Raw genomic sequence first — 22,500 nt, forward strand, 5'->3', positions numbered from 1 at the left:
CGCAAAAAACAGAAGAAATATCTGATATTAGTGATAAAGCAGCTCCTTAACATCCTCAAAAACATAAAAGCCGAAGAAATTAACTGTTTTGAAACGCTTATTTTCCTGAACATTGAAGAAAACACACCATTTCGTTCGCAAGATGAAAGTTCGTAAGAAAGATCGTAAGCAGTTTCCGCGCATTTTTTCGCCAATGAGCCTGGACACTAGTTTTTACTGACAAGAAACTATTAGGGCACGTTCGATTGACCGTATTCCGGAATAGGATTACATGGAATACAAGTTAGAAATCCTTCGTTTTTACGGAGATCCACATTAAAAATGTCACCTGCTAAAATGCTATTTTAAGCATATCTTTATTATCCTTGTTGCTTCAAAACGCCAGACATACCGTTTTGAATTCATCACTTCACATATTTTTATTCCGGAATACGGTGAATCAAACGCACTTTAAGTCAATGATCGAGGGAATGGATCGCGCTTCAAAGGTATTACAATTTTGCTCCATTATCTCCAAATTGAAACAAAATTCATGATGAGAAACAAAATAATTTTTTATCGCTTTATTTATTTTACCAAAAGTTGCGGGAAAATTAAAAAATTAAACGAGACTTACCTGTAAGTTGAAGTTTGATTGGAATTCTATCGAGTCATCAAACTGCACCAAGGGATCACATGAGATAGCTAGGCGCATGCGCATAATCAGTATTCACAGCCGAATGTGAGTGTCGCAATTGACACCAGGTTAGTAGAATACAAAAGTCCTCAAAAAACCATACCCAGTCTGGGAGGGTGAAATGTGAGGTAAACATGCTGCGGTGGGCATGTGATCCCTTGGTGCAGTTTGATGACTCGATAGAATTCCAATCAAACTTCAACTTACAGGTAAGTCTCGTTTAATTTTTTAATTCTATCTCGTCATCACTGCCCAGGGATCCCATGAGATTTCAAAGACAAGACAGTCACATGAGGACAAATAGACTGCAGAATACAGTAAAATAAGAACTTCTTTTAATGGAAATAAGAAATAGAAACGCTCAGATTTACAAGTCTACAACAAAGCAAACAGTGGGGTGTTACATATAACAACTACACCCAATATAACATGGCCTCAAATGACCTACTGGCCAGATAAAAAATGTGTGTACAAATAATCGGAAGATTTCTCCTCCTGGGAAAAAACAAGTCCACATGAATGGACTGGACTGCGTTAGAAGTTACTCATTGTAGTACTGCTGATGCAAAGGCTGTGGATTGGACTGGTTTATCGTAGAATCGATCAAAAGATCTAGACAAGGACCACCCTGCCGTGCGCAAAATCTCGTCCATTGGAATACATGCTGCCTTGGCTTTGGAAGTGGAGGCACACCGAGTGCTGTGTGGTTTGAATGATGCAACATCAATTCCAGCAGAATACATAACAGTTCGAATCCATCTTGACAAAGTTTCCTTTGAAATTGCTTTGTGTGGTCTGGTGAAGCTAAGAAATAACTGATTTTCTTTTCCTCTCAAGGGCTGGGTCCGTTTAAGGTATTCCGTTAGGTATGAATAAACACAGAGGGACTTGTCATGAGGGTATGCATGCAACATCACTGACGGTGGCTGATAGCCAGGCCTACTTTGTTTAACGTGAGCGGGTAAAACAAACTCAAAACATGAAGATGTATCTTTCATGAAGTTAATATTAAGCATATGCAAAGTCTGGCTCCTCTGTGCGGAGACCAGGGCAACTAGCATTGTTACTTTCAGAGTCATTGTCTTGAGATCTAACTTCTCCATAGGGCTTAATCCTCAAAGATATGACAAAACTGGCTGCACATCCCAAGTGGATTGATATCGAGGCATAGGTGGTGTACATTTATAGATCCCTTTCATGAATCTTGATACTATTGGGTGACTCCCAATAGGTGTCCTGTCTGAAGATACAGTGAGTGCTGATATAGCACTTCTGGCTGTATTTAGTGTTGTGTACGTTAAACCTTGTTCATGAAGTCGAACTAAAAAATCCAGCACAGAAGTCACAGATGGGCTATAGGGAGAAACTTGTTGTTCACCACAAAACTCAAACCATCGCCTGAGGTATGGTTGGTATTGCTTCTGTGTTCCAACGGACCAGGAGTGTAAGATAATTTCTGTAGCTTTCCCTGAAAAGTTGCTCTGGAGGAAGCCTTGCCGGAGACTCTGCAAGCCAACAGGCGAAGTCGCTTTCGTAAGGGGTGTAGAGCACCACTGTGAGGTTGTGTTAGTAGATTGGTGGATTGGGGGAGAAGGAGAGGTCCGTCTATCAGAAGGTGTAACAATGTTGTGAACCATGGCTGGGTTTGCCAAAGAGGGATCAGTATCACTCCTGTTGCCTCGTGGAATTCTATTTTCTGCAGGCATGAGGCAATTACACTGAAAGGAGGAAAACAGTAAAAATATGAGTTAGCCCAATTCATATGAAAAGCGTTCACAAACTTTGCTCCAGGATCTGGCTTCCACGAAACATAGTCCTGAACCTTAAAATTTACCCTGGATGCAAACAGGTCAATTTGGAAAGGGCCCCATATATTGCTGATATCTTCAAACACTTTCGTATTTAGGGACCATTCTGTGGAGCCATCAAAATTCCTGGATTCTTGGTCAGCAACTACGTTAGTAACGCCTGGGATGTGGCATGAGCTAAGCCAAATATTCCTGCTATTAGCCCACTGCCAAATCTGCAATGCCATGTCATTGCAGTCATTCGACTTAATGCCTCCCATAGCATTGATGTACGACACTGTAGTAGTATTATCTGACTGGATCCTTATGTGTTTATCTGTTAAGTCACTACACAAAGATTGCAAGCCAAACAAAACTGCTTTCATTTCTAAATAATTGATTTGGAAAGAGTGTTCTTTAGCACTCCAAAGTCCTCCAGTCTGCTGTTCTTCACACATTGCCCCCCACCCTGTGTTAGAGGCATCAGTAGTGAGGGTTAAGTCAGGGTTGGTTTGGATTATATTTTTAAATGCTGTATTCACGTTGATCACCCACCAGTGCAATTCTGATCTGGCCTTTGCACTCAAGCTCATGAGTGCATCATAATCACCCTTGTTAATTGTTAAAGCTGAAATCTTATTTCGTTCTAAATGTCTGTAGTGCAACTCGCCAAACTGCACTCCTGGAAGACTGGATACCAACAGCCCTATGACCCGAGCAACCTCCCTAATAGTAGGATTGCTCTGATTTAGAAGGTTCTCACAGGCCTGTTAAACAATAATAGCTTTCCTGGGTGGAAGGCGTATAGTCATTGAGTTGCTATTCAGCAAAAATCCAAGAAACTCCAATTCTTGCGTGGGTATGAGCACTGACTTAGTAGGGTGGATGACAAACCCTAATTTGAGAAACGTATTTGTTGTCTCCCAAATGTTTTCCCCGCAGGAGGTATAAGTGTGACCCATGAGAAAAGAGTCATCAATGTGTCCCATGCAGAAATGCCCTAGGGATCTGAGGTGAGCATAGATTGGCTTCAACACTTTGGTAAACAATCGTGGGGCAGATGCTAACCCATTTGGAAGGCAGGTAAATCGAAAATAATTGCCTTGCCATTCAAACTTGAGAAAATTACGATCCTCTACTGAAATAGGAATAGAATAATATGCATCCTTAAGATCCACTGACGCCATAAAGCATCCTGGTCGCATGAGTTTGAGGGCGGCATGGATGGTATCCATTTTGAAATGATAGTATGCCACAAACTCGTTGAGGGGTTTTAAGTTCAAAATAAGCCTATGGCTACCATCCTTTTTGGGTCTCACAAATATGGTAGAGATAAAGTCTCCATCACTGGGCTTAGATGGTTCTATAACCCCTTTTGTGAGGAGTTTGGCTATTTCAAGGTTTATGATGTCTTTGTCCGCAGACGAAAAAATAATTTGTCTGGGTTGGGTAGCTTGCACACGTCTACAATGCCCCTCAAACTCTATGTGATGATGCTGGATGGCATCAAGAATAACAGGATCAGTAGTAACTGCTTTCCAGTTTGTTATGTGCTCCTTAACACAACCTGCTTTAAAGTTAAGGACCAGCTGGGATAGCAATTCTGCATTCACAATAGATGGGACTTTTTCCCTCACCTTGTCTTTCATTGATCCTTCCGGATTGGAGTGTGTTGTTTGGTGTGGGCACCCCTTGGTGCCCGGCTGTTGGCTAAAAAATGCCTTTGGGAATTTGCCTTCTGTGTGGTGAATTGCCCATGTGCCCTAGCATATGGCTTTGCAAAATGTGGTCTGTTAAACCTTTGTTTAGGAGCCTTGTAGCCCTGGGATGATGTGCTGGTACTTGAGGGTTTTTGCATCTGTATCCCCGCTTTTTTCCAGTTCCGCCATATCTTTTAAATGTTTAGAGAGATCATCTCCAAACAACTTAGATGTTGTTTTAATCTCTTCCTTGCAGAGTCGAGTGTAAGGCGGATTTAACTCGGGTTTAATTAATTCCCGTCTCTTCATGTTCAACTTGTGGTGCGTATTGCACAAAAGAGCAATGCTATCCATGATAACCGTGAGAGTTTCGCTCGTATTTGGCGTGTCGCCAGATTGAATGGAGCTAACAAGCTTGCCACTCAAAGTACACAGCGCAGATAAGCCAGGCAACAAAAATTCCTGTACTCTTTGGAATGCTAAATCCACCGTTCGACTCCGACGGGGGAGCAAATCCCACACCTCTTCATTGACACTGGTGACGTTAAGACGACTGACATTCTCCGGTGGTGAATATTTGTCGGCGCTCTCTTTGACCGTGTCGGTAGAGAGGCCACCAGTGAGCACGTTGTCGACGAGGGTGGCAATCTTTGCCTCGATGGCCGGGGATGTTTTCGTGTTGGTTAGGTAAGCCTGGGTCAGGCTATCTACGATGCTGTTATGGCCCTGAGGCTCCGAGTCGGAGCGAGTGTCAGAAGCCATGTTGTTTGATGCGTTTGTGTTCGCGCCTGAATCGTGCGTGCAGTCATTCACTACTGCTGTGATCTGAGTGATGTCACTACGGCGGCTGTGATGGTCAAAACTCACACTCATGATTCAGGGGCTATAATCGCACAAAAAAACTGCCAATTGGAGGGGTAGAATCGCACTGCCACGAGTAGGGGTCAAATAGCACTGCCATTGTAGGGCTTAAATCGCACTGCCACGAGTAGGGCTTAAATCGCACAAAACTCCCACGAGTAGGGGGATAAACGTAAAGAATATTCAATCGAGCCCCATTTGGGGGCATAATTGCATTAAAAATAAAATTAGTTAAAATGAATGGTCAATTCTTCAATCAACTGTTTTTTTTTCTCACTGATCTGTTCAAGAGCGGCTTCTTTATCATTGTTAGCATATCTTGCCATTGTCTTATATCTTTTTCCCAAGATTTTATTGTCGAAATAGAAAAACTTGTCATTTTCATTGTCTTTGATTTTTATTTTGTCATCTAATTTGGCAATTCGCTCTTCCAACTGTTTTTGATTTTCTATCTCCACTTTAAACACGACCTTTTTTGGTTTCAAAGGATTTGCTTTTACATTTAGCAATAATTTGCCATATTTTTCTGCATATTCTTGTATGTAAGCATTTTCTATTTTTTCCAAACTTTTCTTGTCGTTTGTTGGAGCTTTGACCACGAGCTCAATCACAGGCTTTTTCTTCCTGTATTTATATATTTGGCTTTTGCTGTCCTTCAAATGACGACTTAATCGTGTTGCCAGGTCCTCGCATGTTGATCCAATGTAAACCTTATCATCAACCAGCACCTTGTATATTTTGCCTTCAGAATACAGACTGTTAAATTTGGCATTGGTTAATTCTAATACTGGCATATCACGAATTTTGTATTTGTAGTTCAAATCTTTGTTGACAAGATGAATGTATTTGAATTTAGTGGTTCTGCTCAAAGCAGTATACAATAATTTTTTGTCCATTTTTTCCACATCATAAATATTGTAAGGTTCATTGATATCTGCTCCTTGGCATTTATGTACAGTTACACAAAAACTTGGAATGAAACACTGAGAAAATGTTTTCATGTCGAACTCCTTGCCATCAATCCATATTGAGTCTTCCGAAATACTTTCAATCGTAAATTCCATTGTATTGAATATTTCACGATCTTTTAAATTTTCAGTTGCAATTACAGGCATGTCAACACACACTTTGTATTCTTCTTTCTTGTCATTGTATTTGAACACAACATTTTCATGTTTTTTGCCTTCCACAAACTTATCACAACAACGCGTATTGACTTCAATTCTGGTTTTGTTCAAATAACATATATTTTTGTATAATTCAGTGACAGGAGAAAAGTTTTTTGCTAATTTACCTTTTTTCAAAAACTGGTCAAGTACAGTGTGTGTTTTTTTGTCATAGCGGGAAGAACCTTCAATGTATTCCATTGTTACAATTTTTGGGCACATTTGTCTGACAGACATTGATCTTAGATAGTCATAACTTATTCTGCTCCCTGATTCGACAGGAGAACATTGATTTGGATCGCCAAACATGTAAACCTTGATGCCATACAACACAAAGGCTTTGTAAATCAGTGTTATCCACTTGTCAGGTACCATTGAAAATTCATCGATGAATATGGTTTTGTCTTCCAAGCTTTTTAGATTTGTTTCAGATGAGAAACCGTTCCATTCACAAAAATAAGAATCAAATGTATGACAAATAGCGTCAGGATCAATTTCGTTTTTTTCTGCACATATTTTAATTTCTTCAACAAATGACTGAAAGTTTTTGTTTCTTCTACTCATCTTAACCGGTAATCCTTTAAACGGTCCACTAGAAACGCATCCCATTTTTCTCAATCTGTCTTTGACGTTCTGGACAGCTTTATTCGTAAAACTTAACACAATAGGCTTGTCAGTTTTCATTACCATTTTACACATTTTAGTTGTTTTGCCAGAACCAGCTTGCCCGTTATACATACGACCTTCTCCTTTTACAGCTTTGTAACTGTCAAAATCCATATTTTCTCTGTAATGACGCTCAAAATAGCACAAAGGAGTGTCTGTTATGTATGCTTTACCAATGTTTTTTACATCAAACACAACATCCTTTTTATTTTTCAACGCAGGTCTTGGATTGGTGATGAATATGCCATCTGTATTGTAAGCATACAACGCACTCTTTTCACCATAGCATTTGCGTATCAGCTTCAAACATTCCAATATTGCCTGAGAAACGACAAATCTGTTTACACTTGTATGGTCTGAAAACATTCGTTCGCATTTTTGTTCTTCAATCAAGTAGATTTCATTGAAGCTGTCAATTATGATATTGCGCACGTCCTTGATGCCTTGTGTCCAACAAGCCATTGCTGTATCATACTCAACACATGTAAAACCTGAATTAATCCTGTTGTATTTTCTTCCAAGATCACCAATGAAACTGTTTGCCAATTGTTTGGCTTTGTCTTCAGGAAATGTTTCAAACACATATTTTAAAAATGGCTTGAATGTACTTGGCTTGAGAGCTTTATTGGAAACAATCTTGTATTTGATTTGCTTTTCAGACATTGTTAGTTCATCGACCAAATATGACACCAAATCTCCACTGTAAAACCCAGCTTCGATTTTTAAAGGTGTGTCATAATTATACAACACAGTTTCTTCAATATAAAATTCGCCACATTTTCTAAGATCGCTTCTGCAATGAAACGGTTCTACTACGTCATGTATGCTATAAACAGGAATTGCTGTTCCATTGTTGAGCAAAACATTCGGATACGATTTGGATATGTCAATGTTGACCACATCATCTGGAATATCTTCTGTTGTACACCATTGTAACGCTCTTGGATAATAATCATCAAGCATTTCACGAGTTTGCACATTATACGTAGATGTAGGTAAATAACCACACAATTGTTTGAATAAGGCAGAAGCCAATCCCGTGAAAGTTTGATTAACCCATATAAAATCATGAGTCTTGTGCAAACTATGCAATTTATCGCAAATTGATTTCCTGTTGTCGTATTCGTCGTTCAAGAGAAACATGTTGTTCCGGTGATCTATGAAACCATCTAATATCCCATTGTTGTTCCAATGCAAGTACTCCACATAATAACAAGTGGAATGTATGTATGCATCAATGGCCTCCATCATTTTAACATCTTCGGGCAAAACGATAATGTTGTCTTTTTTATCTAATTCGTATATATCATCTAACCTGTCCAGTTTATGCACAAATTCGTGTTTTCTGGACCATTTCATTTCAGTCATGTATTTTAACAAGTCATTGCAGCCTCCTTGGTTTGCTTTGGCTGCTGTGAGTTTCAATTTTTCGTCTGTAATGGGATAACAATGATGGTCTTTGACAATGTAGACCAGTGAAACATCACAATTGTGCTTATTAGTATGTGATTTGAATTTCCTGTATGTGCTATCATAAGCATGAATAGACACATTTGAATGGCAACTCTTGGCCCAATCGATCAATTCTTTTGTTGTCATTCTTGGTGGATCCGCACAATATTTGAAGATCTCAATTTTCAATTTTTTATAATCATATGTTTTAAAACCTCTTTTGCCGCGAACCTGATCCCAAACATAATCAATCACACAACTGTCTGAACCATACGATTTTGGTTTTCTTTGTTTGCTCAACAAATATGACTCTAATTTCAAACCAGCCATAAAATGATGAGCAAAAAATTGCGGGTTGTGTGTTATTACTTTGCCTCCAATTCTGGTTATCACTTCGGCTGACAAAGGCTCGAAGTTGTTTTCCAATAATGTGTACATGAAAAATTTGTACATGTCTTTGAGACTCAACTCAGGTACATCCATTTGAAATGGACCAAATGTTTTATTTGTGATCCCTCCGTGCATCAGATTTTTGATTGTGAGAAATACTGTGACAGAAACACGCTCACGTCTTCCTCCCATTTTATTGATCCGCTGTTCAAACAATGTCGCAAATGACGAGCTTTTTCTCACAAATGGACCAGCCATACTGATTTCTTGTCTTCTGTATTTACTAAGTGAAGCATTTTTTTTGTCATACACTATTTTTTCCCTCATACTATTGCTTGAGATATTTTTTTTCATATATAATAACTATAGATAATATTTCTTTAAGTCAAAATTGGGTGCGTTTGAAGTTGAACACATACCGGAGTATGTATTTAACTGTGTCAAAGATAAGTGAACGAATTATTTATTGCTGTTTTCATGTTAGTCATAAATATAACCCGTATTATATGTAAAAGCATTTTTGAAATGTTTCTTTGTTTTAAGATGACAATGTTTTCCAGCAAGAGAGTAGTTTTTGCCATTGTTGCATATTTCGCAGTACCATTCTTTGTGCAACATGTAGTCGGTTTTCTTTTTTCTTCTTTCTTCATCAGTGTAAAATCTTGGACGGCCGAATTGCTTTTGATCTTTCATATAATATACCTATATATTTTATTTTTATATGGTTTCAATCAGAATCATCTTCAGAATCATCTTCAGAATCATCTTCAGATTCATCTTCAGATTTATTTGGTTTGTATTTGCTGAAAGCTTGTTTTATCTGTTGCAACATGTCGTCGTTTATGTCATCGGGATCCATTACAAAGATTTTTTTTCCATCTGTTACCATGACCATTAATTTTTTATTGAAATGCACCAATTTCAATTTAACGGGTGGATGAATGACAGACAACACATCGGAATAAATCAAATCTTCCAAAAAGACTTTCAACGAAGGATCACGAATTACATGGGACATTAAAGCATTGAATAATGATTTTGGGTTCATATACAATAGGATTATATTAGTTTTTCACTTCATCCTTGCAACAATTTCAATGGTGCCAAAAATTTACGGTATCTTTGAAATTCTCTGAATAAAAAATCCATTTTGACATCTATGATGTGAAACATTTTCCCGATTTCTTTCTTTGGTCCTCCTGTTTTCAATGCTTTGATCAACAATGGTACTGCTTCTGAATGAACATAATGCATATAACCTGCGTTCCTGACCACTATTTCACAAATCATTTCTGTGATCACTTTTCTTACAGCCATGGTTTCAATTATTTGGCTTCCTCTGAACATATACTATATGTTTCGATTATCTTTTACACAGATTCATCACTGTCTTGTGACGCAAAAGATTCTGGCGAACTTGGGCAACTAAAATCCGATTCGCTTTCTTGTGATGAAAAACTTTCCGGTGAGGATGGTACCCAGTCAGAATCCGACAGATGGGAATCCTGATCGCTTTCATAATAGAAACCAACTTTTTCTTCATTTTCAAACTTGTCCATATAATATAAGTATATATTTTTATTTTTTTATAAGTATTTATGCGCGTTTCACCACAATTCATATGTTTTCAATGTCGTTCAATGGTATCCAACTGTTGAATTCATCACTGTATCCCTTCCATTTTACCAAAGCTTGTTTCTTTTTATAGTCTCTTCTAATCACTTTGTCAATACGGAAAATATCCTGCTTTGCTTTTAATAATTCAGGTTCATAAAAACTCCCTTGAATATCTTCGCCTCTGAGATCTTTTAGTTTGTATGTTATTGGATCAGTGTATTGGATCTTATCAACTGTAAACACTTCTTCAGTCCAATTTGGTGTGTAACCCTTGTCGAACACATTCCGTTTATACTTGGATATTCGAACCTGGTCACCTGTTTTGAATTTAGGTTTCTGTTTTAATGGCTCCATATCACCATATAGATTGAAGTAAACGGTTCCTTCATTCCTCTTGTTAGATGCTTCAACGGGTGTCATCTTTGTGCTTGAATGTTTTGTATTATTATACTGTTTCACTAGTTTGGACAGCATATCGAGATACATTGTTTTACCTTGAACTGTGAACTGCTTCCACATTTTGGACTTGATTGTTCTATTCCATCTTTCGACTACTGAGGATTTCTCTTCATTTTCAGTGGAGTACATATGTATCCCATTTTTGTCTAACAAGTCCTTCAAGTGTTTGTTATAGAACTCCTTTCCCTTATCAACCCATAAATATTGTGGTCTTCTGCCTTCCCTGAATATTGTTTTAAATGCTTCAGTGACAGATTCACCTTTCTTATCCTTCAATGGGACAATCCAACCGTATTTGCTGAAAACATCAATAACCATGAGAAGATACCGATAACCTTTATTCCATTTGCTAAACTGTTGCATTTCAACTAGATCACTTGCCCATATTTCGTCAATATGATTTACGATTACACGCCGCCGAGTAAAGTTGCGTCTTATAGATGCATGTAATTCATCGGCTAATTTTTCTTGCCAGTTACCCGACGGCTTTTTCCGTTTTTTGAAACTCCAAGACCTAGTTTCTGCTTTGTATTGATAACATTTCTTGCCAACCAATGCCCCCATTGTCTTTCATTATACGGTACGTTGTCTAAAGCTTGAACCATTTTCCTATCTGCTTTGTTTTTACATTTCCTGTCATCCTTGCAGACGGAATAATCAACATCGTGTTGCATTGCTATTGCATCAGTTTTTCCAGTGGGCATATCATATATTTCCAATATTTGACCAGTTTTTGGGTCATACTTCAGTTGATTTTCTAAATCATTATAAGGTCCGGTGTAATGATGCCCAGGAAGTGTCCATCCGCCTTTTGGTTTCGGTAATTTACCAATAGCTTTGTGAATGTCAACAGCACCGCCATCAAGATCTTTTCTGTTTGTTGTGTATTTTTTATTCGGTCTTATTTTTGTTGACAATTGATCGAGAGCTTCAGATCCAACTTTATGAAGTAGAGGGTTCATTTTTCTCAAACCATAATCGATTGCTTTTTTCTGCAATTTTGGGTCTCTCATCAATTCGGAACCATAATATCTACCCATTTCGACGGCTTTTTTGCCAAGATAAGGTACTCCTTTAGTTAAAAATAATTCTGTTCCAGTATTAGCCATATCACTGAGTAAGCCCGCTCCCAACGGGCTGTTTAGTTTCCCTGTTTTTTAACAAATTTGGTCTTTGTAATACCACATTCAGCACAAGTGCAAAAGAACATTAGTCTACCATTTTTAGCTGTTTTGTAACCTGAAGGTTCAACACATTCAGTCACTTTCTTTTGTTTAACACAATATGATTTCATAATACATATAAGTTAGATATTTCTGAAATAATATTCGATAAATATCTCATTTTTCATTGTATCATTTATGTCGAATACTTGTAATAAATCATAATACGAATTACCCTTATTCATTTCATTCAGAAAGTATAAACAGAAATACCCACAAGTTGTTGTTTGTATGTTTTGTATCTGATTGTTTTGATGTAACAAAGTCAGATTTTTCTTTTTGGCATGACTCACAATCTCTTGAAAAGGTGGCATACCAAACGAATCAAAATAATTTATTACATTATCCTTAACATAAGTGGCTACCCAGTGAGATCCTGACATATAAGCTGGTTCCAGATTGTAAATAAATAACGCCTGTTTATGGTTATGTGGAACTTTTTCATCTCTTGACAGTACATCATTGATCGGTATGTTTAAATATTTACACCATTTTTTCAGATCGTGATTGGACATAGGTATGTTTTTGTGAAATTTTGGTTTCACAATATTGCCCCCAAAATGGGTATGCCATTGAATGGACTGTTTTTTCCCAATAGTAACCCTTTTCCTTTTTTGGTTGAGGATGTTTTTTTTTTCTACCATTACCAGTCACATATGGCGGATAACTGTAAAATGGAGGGGGCATTCCAATTCTAGGTGCTCCTTCACCATGCAATCTTGGTCTACCTACCCTCGGTGCTCCTCTTCCCGTTAGCTTTTTGACAAGATTCAAAGCCAAAGGAATTCCAATGCTAGCCAACAGAGTTCCTAGAAATCCACCTGATTGTGTTTTAGTCGGTGTTATTTTAACGCCAGATCCTGTTTGAGCCGCATTCATTATGTCTCTTTGCTGTTTGGTTGTAAACATATTAAGATATGGCATCAGTTGATTGATTGCATTGAAAGGTATCATCATGGGTAATGGCATAGCACCACCTTTTTGACCAGATCCTAACAATTTTTTAGCTCCGGCTTCTGCTAAACCACCAAGAGCACTCAACCCAAGGGTTTTACCAATTGCTGGAAGAGCTCTCATACCAAGTGACAATACGGTGCTCAAAAGACTTCCGCCTACTTGTTTTCTGATATTGGTCTTAGCAAGCTTAATGTCCATTCCTTTGTTCAATTGTCGATTTTTTTGCAATCTTTTTTTCACCATTGCTGGAACATAAAGAGTGTCGTTTCCATTAAGAGAATCATTTGTCAGTCTTAGAACAATTGTTTTCCTTTTATGGTAAGCATTACTCAGATTCTTTTTTTGATTATCTGAAAGTCTTACGTTGATTTCATGAAGTTCAGTCATATAATATATGTTATATAATTCCGATTGTAAATAAATGGGAGTCATTCACTTGATTTCATATTACTGTTTCAGTTGCGGGCTTAAACTATCACCAATTCATTACCCACCTTGTCAATAACAACCGACTCTTCGTACAATACAACTGCATGGACATTGAAATCTGCTGCACTATTGGCACTTATTTTATACCTGAAAATCAACTGTTTAGGGTCTCTTGTTACTTTCGCTGCCTGATATGACAGATCGAAATAGATTAGTGGATACAGGCTGTTATAATTAGCAAGATTCAACTGGGTTCCGGTGTTGTAATCATTTTTTCGCATTGCATAAGACATCAGATCATTGAATATTCGCACTTTGCTTTCACTGTCATATTCTGTTTCTGGGTAGAAAACACCATTGCCATATTCGAGTCTGCATGTTGTTAAATAACTGTTTGCGTTTGCTTCATTCAGTTTGAAGGTATCAAGTATATATGGATTTTGAGTTGCAACTCTGGTTTTAGCCCGTTGTAGATAAACAAAAATTGCTTTGACATTGTCAATACTGGAAGAAATCTGAAAAAAACCACTGACTCTAGCAGGTGCTGACACTGCATATAGTTCACGCTGATATGTCCATTTGTGTTCTTTCATGAAAGAGCTTACAAATTTGTCGTACATACTGTCTTTTGGTGTTAATTTTGGAACCCATAGTAGAAATCTGTTCAAAACTACTCTGCCGGCATCTGTTCCTGCTGCCATATTGATGAGTTCATTGTCGTTCTGGAGATTCAAATTGAATTGTAACTGCATAGGAACCAACATTTTATCCTGCAACTCTTCAAAAAAACTGTAACGATTGAGAGGTATGATCAAATTCACATTTTTTGCTCCTCCCGTTCCATCATTGTTGGTAGCTTGTGTAAGCACTTTTCTAGATTCATATCCTGAATTAGTATTGGCTGTCGTACCATCTGTGTCTAAATACCAAAAACTGTTTTTAGCTACGCTTCTTGAGTAATCATCAGAATATTCCAACAGATTCTTCACAAAAGTGACCTTATGTAGATTGTCAGTGTCATAAACAATTTTCCCAGCACTTTTAATCATCATATGTGCAATAAATGAATGAGATCCGTTTATCACCGTTATTCTATCGGCTGCTGCGTAACCAGCTCCATCTGCTGTTTTTTGTAACTGGAATTGAACCTCGAAATAAGCATTGTACCAATCATAGAAAGAACTCCGGTCGTTGATGGTGAATCTATAACCGTTCTTTTCTTGATGTTGACCGTTACCTGGGGCTCGGATTACATCATCAAGTTGAAATCGCACTAACTCATTTCTTTGCAATAATTCACTTGTTCTAAAAGCCATTTATACTATTGTATTATATAATTTTGCTGTCATGTTATTTATTTGAAAAATCTACGCCTTCTTCCAGATCCTGATATCAATCTATTTAGTATCATATCAGTACTTTCATCTTGCTGTTTAATGGGTGAAGATGGGGCTATTGCCCTTTGTGTCGTAGCTCCTTTTCTCAAATTTGCCAATTTTTTCATTATTAGGTCTCCTGACTTTTCTGCCACCGTCTTACCAATTTTATCACCTGCATGAGATATCCCCGATTCCAATGCCTTCTTTGCCATTGGCTTAGCAAATTTCTTGAAAACTGACGATGCCACACTCTTCAATGGTTTAAAAATGTTGTCTAAGATAAGCCCAGACCCTTTGTGTTGAAATACAAATTTACCAAGTTTTGGATGGTAAAACCTCTTAAATTCATACGGTTTCATTATACTGTTACATTAGATACTTTTTAAAATCAGCGAAAAAGACGTATCTGCTCCATTTAGATCCACTAATCTTCTTTTTCCATCTGTTATCATGATTCTGATTGATGAAATTGTAGTTTTGTTCACAGGATTAAATGTAACTCTTTGTGGTTCGAGGGTGAAGGAGTAACTTGGTTTTAGTACACTAGTTGAGAATGAATAAATGGTGTCTGTTTCTTCGCCGTCAACTAAACTTTCGTTGACCAAATCGCAATGAATATTGAGTACGTCTGTGTCTTGACTGAGATTCGGCACTCTTGGTCCAATATGCGTTCCACTTGCTAATATCTTTTTATCAAAACCGATCAGGTCATTAAAATTACTTGCTCTTAAATCGAGTTGGTAAGTTGCAGCTAATGTAACCGTGACTCTGAATGTTGTTTCGTTGAATTCAAGAGTCATCGGATACGTATCACCAGTTTTCGTCACATTTTTAATATGTCTGTCAAAGTCCGTATAATTCCATACCCCAGCTGGAAAGGTAATGTCCTTAAAAGTTGAACCATTATCGGAGCTGTATTTGATTAATTGATTTTTGTACCCAGCATTGACATTGAACCAAGTGAATGACATGTTAATGACTCTGTTAAGACCGATAACGTATTGCTTATTATTGTCTAGAGTTACAGGTCTGGTGAAATTTGTTGTAAAATCTTCTGGTTTATTATCCCCTTTATTTTTCACACTGTAAGATGATAAAACTATCTCTCGTTCCATTATATAATGAAGTTACATTAAATTTGGAAATATTGTTTGTATAATTTACCATATTGTGATTTGTTAATTGTTGTCATTTTTAATAATGCGTCCAATATAGAAACACCCATATTTCGCATGTCAATGCTTGTATTACCAGCCAATATCTCACCAATGATTAAATCCAATTTTTTTATGAGTTCTTTCGGTTTGTTAAAAATATCACATTGCCACCTTTTTGTTTTTTCCTACCAGAACCTTTCATTGTTTCCATTTTATTTTGATAATGTTTTATGTATTCATTCAGAGTTCTCATAGCGCGATCCACTCTTTTGTTTTCCTCTTGCCTATCAGCTTCCGTTATATTCCCACTTTTGTATTGCTTTGTAACGTTTCCTTTGTAGGCTTTCAATTGATTTCTTTTAAATTTAGCCGCATTGACAATCTTATTGAGATATTTTTTGTTTTTTCGTTCAGTCATGTCTTGTTGATTTATTACCTTTTCAACAGAATCATAATTTGGTATACCAAGATCACCTAATATCTCATTTTCCATATCTTCTTCATCCATTCCATAATCGATCGCATCGTCATCATCATATTCTGGTGGTAATTCTGGTTCTTCAGGAAAGTACTTAGGATCAACATACATCTCTTTTTTTCCTTCCAGAAGATCTTGTAAAGATTCTTCATATGTTGGTGGTTTTGGCACCAGTTGTTTTTCTTGCTGTGGCAAAACAGGTTGTTCAAATAGATCACCAAGATTCATATCTGGAACTTCATCCTCTATATCAATGCCGTAATCAGGAACTTCTCCTTTCTTCAGTGGTCGTTTTTTCCTTGGCAACCTTAAAGCCTGATTACTATCAATAACATCATCTAATTTGCTTGTGATTGGTTGGAATACTTTTGAAAATCCCTGTTGACTGGTCTTCTGATCGATATCATGTTTTGTAATTGCATTATGGACATAATTGATCTTGTCCCCTAATTCAGATTTACTCTTTGCGAGTTCTTTCCACTTAAGTAAACTCATTTTTGTTATATTATTACTTTACATAAAATGGAAATTCATATATAAAAAATAACGTTTTACACCGTGTTGAACACCATGTTAAACACCATGTTTAACTACATCATTTTATCGAAACAATGTAACGATTTAATATAAATGAAGATACCTAATTATGATACTGGCGACGATGTTACCACAAACTTCACACAACTACATGATTTTATGCCTGATCGATGCTTCCGCATGCTCATTTGTGGACCTTCGGGTTCTGGAAAAACAAACACACTGATGCATATGATTTACAATCTGTTGTATTTTGATAAAATATACCTTTATGCAAAAAACTTGGAGCAGTCAAAGTATCAGAATCTCATGGATGATTTCGAACCAATTAGTGATGAAGCTGGTTATGATATCATTGAAGCAAGCAATGATAAAATAATTCCTGTAAAAAATCTCAATGGTGACAATCAAAAAATTGTGATATTCGACGATTTCGTATGTGATAAAAACCAAAAACCATTAGTTGACTATTTTATACAGGGGAGACATAAAAACTGCTGTGCCATATATTTGAGTCAAAGCTACTATAAGACACCAAAAGATATTAGATTAAACTGCTCACATTTTGCCATTTATGATTTTCCGAGTACTAATGAAAAAAGTCTCATATGTCGTGAAAACAATGTCTCAAAACAATTATACGAGAAAGCAACTAGAGACCCTTTCAGTTTCATATATATTGACAAACCTGAGAAACAAGTAAAGAAGAATTTTGATGAAACAATATAAATCAATTGTATATGAGTTACTCAAATGGTAAATTACCTGAAGACACATTTTCACATGAAAAAGTTATTGAAATAGTAAAAGGATTGCCTGGTGTTGGTTTTAAACTTACTGATGACGGCGATTATGATATGCAGAATAAAAAACTGAGAAATGTGGATTTACCACAAACAAACACTGACGCTAGTACAAAGAGTTATGTTGATTCTGAGGTTAATAAGACATTAAAACTAGACGGCAGTAGTCCAATGACTGGAGCCCTTAATATGGACAACAGACGTGTAGAAAACATTGCACCTGCTAGACATGGCCAGAGTGACGCTGTCAGTAGTATGCATCTACATAGCTTTTATTTTGAATTAAATACAAACGATGGAAAGGTAGAAGCCCAAAATCCGATCGACATGAAAAATAAAAGAATCTCAGGAGTGCAAGATCCAATATTGCATTCAGACGCTACCAATAAATTTTACGTTGACGACTTTATAAATCAAAAAGCGGAAAAATCAGATTTAAACAATTATTTGAAAAGAGACGGTTCAGTTTCTGTTACTGGCAATTTTGACTTTGGAAATAATAAAATCAGCAATCTTGCTGAAGGCACTGGCAATTCTGACGCTGTTACAAAACACCAATTACAAACTGGTTTATCAACCAAACCCAATACAAATCAGGTTGTGCTCCGTGATGGTTCGCAGGACATGACTGGAAATTTAAATATGTCACAAAAAAAGATCGTCAATCTTGCTAATCCGACAGGTAGAAATGATGCCACTGGAAAAGGTTACGTTGATCGATTATTTTTAGATTCACTTCGTTTAGACGGATCCTCTAAAATGACTGGAAATTTGGATATGTCTTTGAATAAAATAATAAATTGCGGACAACCAACCGGTGCTAGAGATGTGACAAACAAATCTTATGTCGATTCCGAGGTTGGAAAAACATTGAAATTGGATGGAAGCGGTGTAATGACGTCTGTTCTAGACATGAACAATCAACGAATAATAAATCTCGGAAGAGCCACACATAATCAAGATGCAATTACTTTGAAGCAAGTAAATGACGCTTTTTCAACTATAAGTACTGCAAACAATAGATACACAGACGAACAAATAGAAAAAGATAAGAAATATGTAGACGACGAAATAGTGAAGAGTCACATAACTACTCACACAAACAGAAAAAATGTGCTGAAATATGCCATGGATGATGGGGAATTTACAGAAGATTACGGAATACAGGACGCCAATTTAATCGACTATAATGACTCACCACATAAAAACAACAAAAAAGCATTTTCATTCAAGGTTCAAAAGGCAACAGATGGTTCAAGTCTGTTCAAAGGACGATTCGATTTTAATCTATTCAAACTGATACGTGACAATTATAGCGATAAATATACTGTGTGTTTAGAAATATATTTCCAAAAAACTGGTTTTGATGTGGAGTTTAATTCATTTCAGGTTACTTTTGAAAAAAGAAACATGAACACCGATAGAACCACTACAGTCAAAACCAACACAGATTATAAATATTATCGCTTTATCATGAACTTATCACCAGATGGTTCTTCACCAACTATCGAAAGACGGTTATATGTAACTGTTCAATCCACTTATGACAATAGAAGCCCAACTCTTTTACCCTTGTATGTCCTGATTTACGGTATAAAAGGCGAATCCAAAAACAACCTTGATTTCACAATTTATGATTATGAATTGGCTTATGAAGTTGTAAATGATCAATTTCGAATGCATGTACCAATCAATATGAATAACAATAAAATTTTAGGGTTATTTGATAAGATATTACCGTCTTACGCCTATGGAACCACTTCAGAATCATCACTGGGTTGTGATTTCAATATTTCTAGAACAGTACCTCTAACATTTACTAAAATTTATATTGATAAAATAAAAATTTATGCTAAAAAAAATTATCCATCAGAGTCGAATCACGATATAACTTTTTATGGAGACGCTAGTGTATTTTATGACATAGATTTTTCAACAAGCAAAATACTTACTGTCAATATCAATCGATATTTTGAAAACATAACAAACATACGAATAAATTTTGATGATGACGATGGGGATGGCGTAAGATCTTATGTTTACATTATACATTACAAAACATTACTGATTAATTGAATTATATAATGCAACAGTATATGACATTGTATGTAAAAAATTTAGATGGTACACATCTTCTTGACGACAATGGTGACAGAATTGAATACACCATTGACTATCACTCTGATGATGATTTTACCTATCAAGCTCAAGCTCAACTTTCAGTAAATGATGATGGACATATAGAAACTGACAAAAATCTCGTCGTTAAGGCTGCTACAGAAGATAACCATGTTGTCATAAAAAAACAACTCGATTTGAAGTTAGACAGATCGACTTTTATTATTTCGAACAGTCTTCCTGGTATACCAGTGTTAGACAAAATCAGCATTGCATTAATTCCAGCTTTATCAGTAGTCACAGCCGATTCAAATGATAGAGTTAGTTCATGGATTGATCCTGTCAATAATATCGATTTTTCACAATCAACCAATTCAAAAAAGCCTCTTTTTCTAAGGGATTCAACAAAAAAACTGTTTTTTGTACGTTTTGATGGTAGTGATGACTATTTGGAAAAAAATTCGTTTGATGTTTCTGAAATAGCAGGTAAATCTGGTAACAAATGTACAGTAATACTGGTTGTCAAAACAAAAGCGATAACTAATCAATCACAGTTTCAATGGGGGCGTGGAGCCGTCAGATTCGGTATGCATATACCATGGGGAGATGGTACAGTCTATGTCGATTTTGGTTCCTCGTCAAATGGCAGACTTAACATTCCTTCTTTGCTGAATCTCTCTGGTAATATCGAAGTTTGGACAATTCGTATTAATGGGACAAATCTAGAACTCTTTAGAGGCGTTACATCGATCAGTGCGATTAAAACAGAAACAATTTCTGCCACTCTGACAGGTTCAGCTCAAGAAATGTTTATTGGATGTCAGGTTCATACTGATGGCACTGCTGTGAATTTCTGTGAAATGGATTTATATGCTTTTGCTGTTTGGGCAAAATCTCTGTCTGATAATGAATTAAAAAATATGTTCAGGTTCATTCAAAATCATTTCGATTTGTGATGTGGATTTTCAAAATATATAACTCAATATATATGTATATCGACAATTTATTACGATTTGTGGAATATAGTTTTCAAGAAGCAAAAGAAAAACATCCATGCATTAATGACAAAATATTAAAATCAGCACTTGTTTATCAATACCTGCACTGTTTCTATTTTAAAAGAGACATGTCTATGAATGAGATTCTTGAACTCAATGATGGTGAAATTGGTCTTCTTGGACCGGGCAATAGCTGTCTTACATGGTTATTTGAAAAGATGTTTGGATGGAATCATATTTTGAATTCACATGGCATTCTACATGACGCTTTTGGACGGTTTTATGATCATTATGCACTAGGTAGAGGTTACACTTATGCTATTTCAGAAAAGTACACAACTAAACTGATTAAACGATCACCTTTTTGTGGTCAAGTCAGTGGTATACTATATTGTCTATGCCGACGATTAACAATCTAGACCATATATATGGCAGATCGAAAAAAGAGAATATTTAGCTGGAACCATATTTCAGACAAACTCTCAGAAGATCAGGTCGACGAACTAAAGAGCTATTATAAGGCATACCATAGAAAGTGTTGGGCTTACAAAAAGGCTGTCAAACGCTTCAAAAAATTCAAACTTATTGGTAATACTATTTCTATCATAACTGGTACTGGTGGAATTATTAGTGCTGTTGTAACTGGCGGTATAGCCCTAGTAGCTATAAGCACAAGTGCTTTGTTAATCAAGTCTTACATGGATTTCCAATCATTGGATCTCAAAATACAAAATTGCACATATGCATACCAAAGTTATCAACATCTATTGAATTCAATAAAAGACATGTTGAGAAGCGGTGATTTTCAACCATCGTTTCACACAGAATTAAAAAATGTAGATGATTTTGTAACTGATGTTTGTCCTAGTGTTGATAAATTCTACGCAAAATACAATGACAAATTCATTCCTTAACTATCACATTTATTTTATCGAATGATAATGCTAGGATGTCTTGCCAATATCGTTTATAACTTTCAAGTGTCTTTTTAGACTTTGATGTCTTGACCTTTTCATAAGGAAGATCAACCATTTTAAATATTTGTTTTAAAATGAAATTTATGTTAATCATACGCTTTCTATCAATGTTAACATCTTTCACAACTTCCCCGATAGCCGCAAAAATTCGAATTATTTTATCCATATTTTTTACAGAAATCTGGAAACCATTTTTTACAGCTATATTATTCATTATGTTTTCTATATGATATTTTCTTTGGTAAACACTTTTACGATGGAATCTATGCTTATTTGAGTGAAAATCAACAAATTCTATAAGCGGTTTATATCCATTAACTGACCCACATTTTTTACAAACTAGCATATTGTTATCATTCACTATATCAGGTTGACTGCAGCATTGCTCAATTTCTTTCGTATGTTTCGAGATTTGCTTATTACAAAATGGACAGACCACTTCTTCCATATTGACAAGTTCTTTATGCAGTTCTTGGCAACTCATTATACTATTATATGAGATATTATTTTAGGTTTTTTATAAAGTGCAATTATACCCCCACTTGTAGCAAGTGAATTTAGCGGGCTTAATTGGATTTGTGCATTTTTACCCCTCTGAAAGAGTTTTTTGCGTTTTGACCCCCTTGGGAAATTGAACCCCTACTTGTAGCAAATTGCGTTTCGACCCCTA

At 36.3% G+C, this 22,500-nt stretch overlaps 3 protein-coding genes and 1 pseudogene across 3 annotated transcripts in view; 1 reads left to right on the forward strand and 3 right to left on the reverse strand.

Annotated features, from left to right (window-relative positions):
- Positions 1-22,500, forward strand: part of LOC138003086 (broad substrate specificity ATP-binding cassette transporter ABCG2-like) — a 50,355-nt gene that overhangs the window by 2,916 nt on the left and 24,939 nt on the right. The gene's annotated exons all lie outside the window — the stretch shown is intronic.
- Positions 1,061-5,072, reverse strand: LOC138003085 (uncharacterized; annotated as a pseudogene).
- LOC138002555 (uncharacterized) lies at positions 1,792-3,698 on the reverse strand. The gene is made up of 3 exons (XM_068848580.1): positions 3,603-3,698; positions 2,511-3,230; positions 1,792-2,394 (listed from the first exon to the last, which is right to left on the reverse strand). Exons 1-3 carry the CDS (start codon positions 3,696-3,698, stop codon positions 1,792-1,794), a joined length of 1,419 nt encoding a protein of 472 aa, XP_068704681.1.
- LOC138002557 (uncharacterized) lies at positions 5,252-8,956 on the reverse strand. The gene has a single exon (XM_068848582.1). The coding sequence runs from the start codon at positions 8,954-8,956 to the stop codon at positions 5,252-5,254; it is 3,705 nt and encodes a 1,234-aa protein (XP_068704683.1).

Source organism: Montipora foliosa, chromosome 5 (assembly GCF_036669935.1).
Source record: "Montipora foliosa isolate CH-2021 chromosome 5, ASM3666993v2, whole genome shotgun sequence".
Classification (NCBI taxonomy): Eukaryota; Metazoa; Cnidaria; class Anthozoa; order Scleractinia; family Acroporidae; genus Montipora; species Montipora foliosa.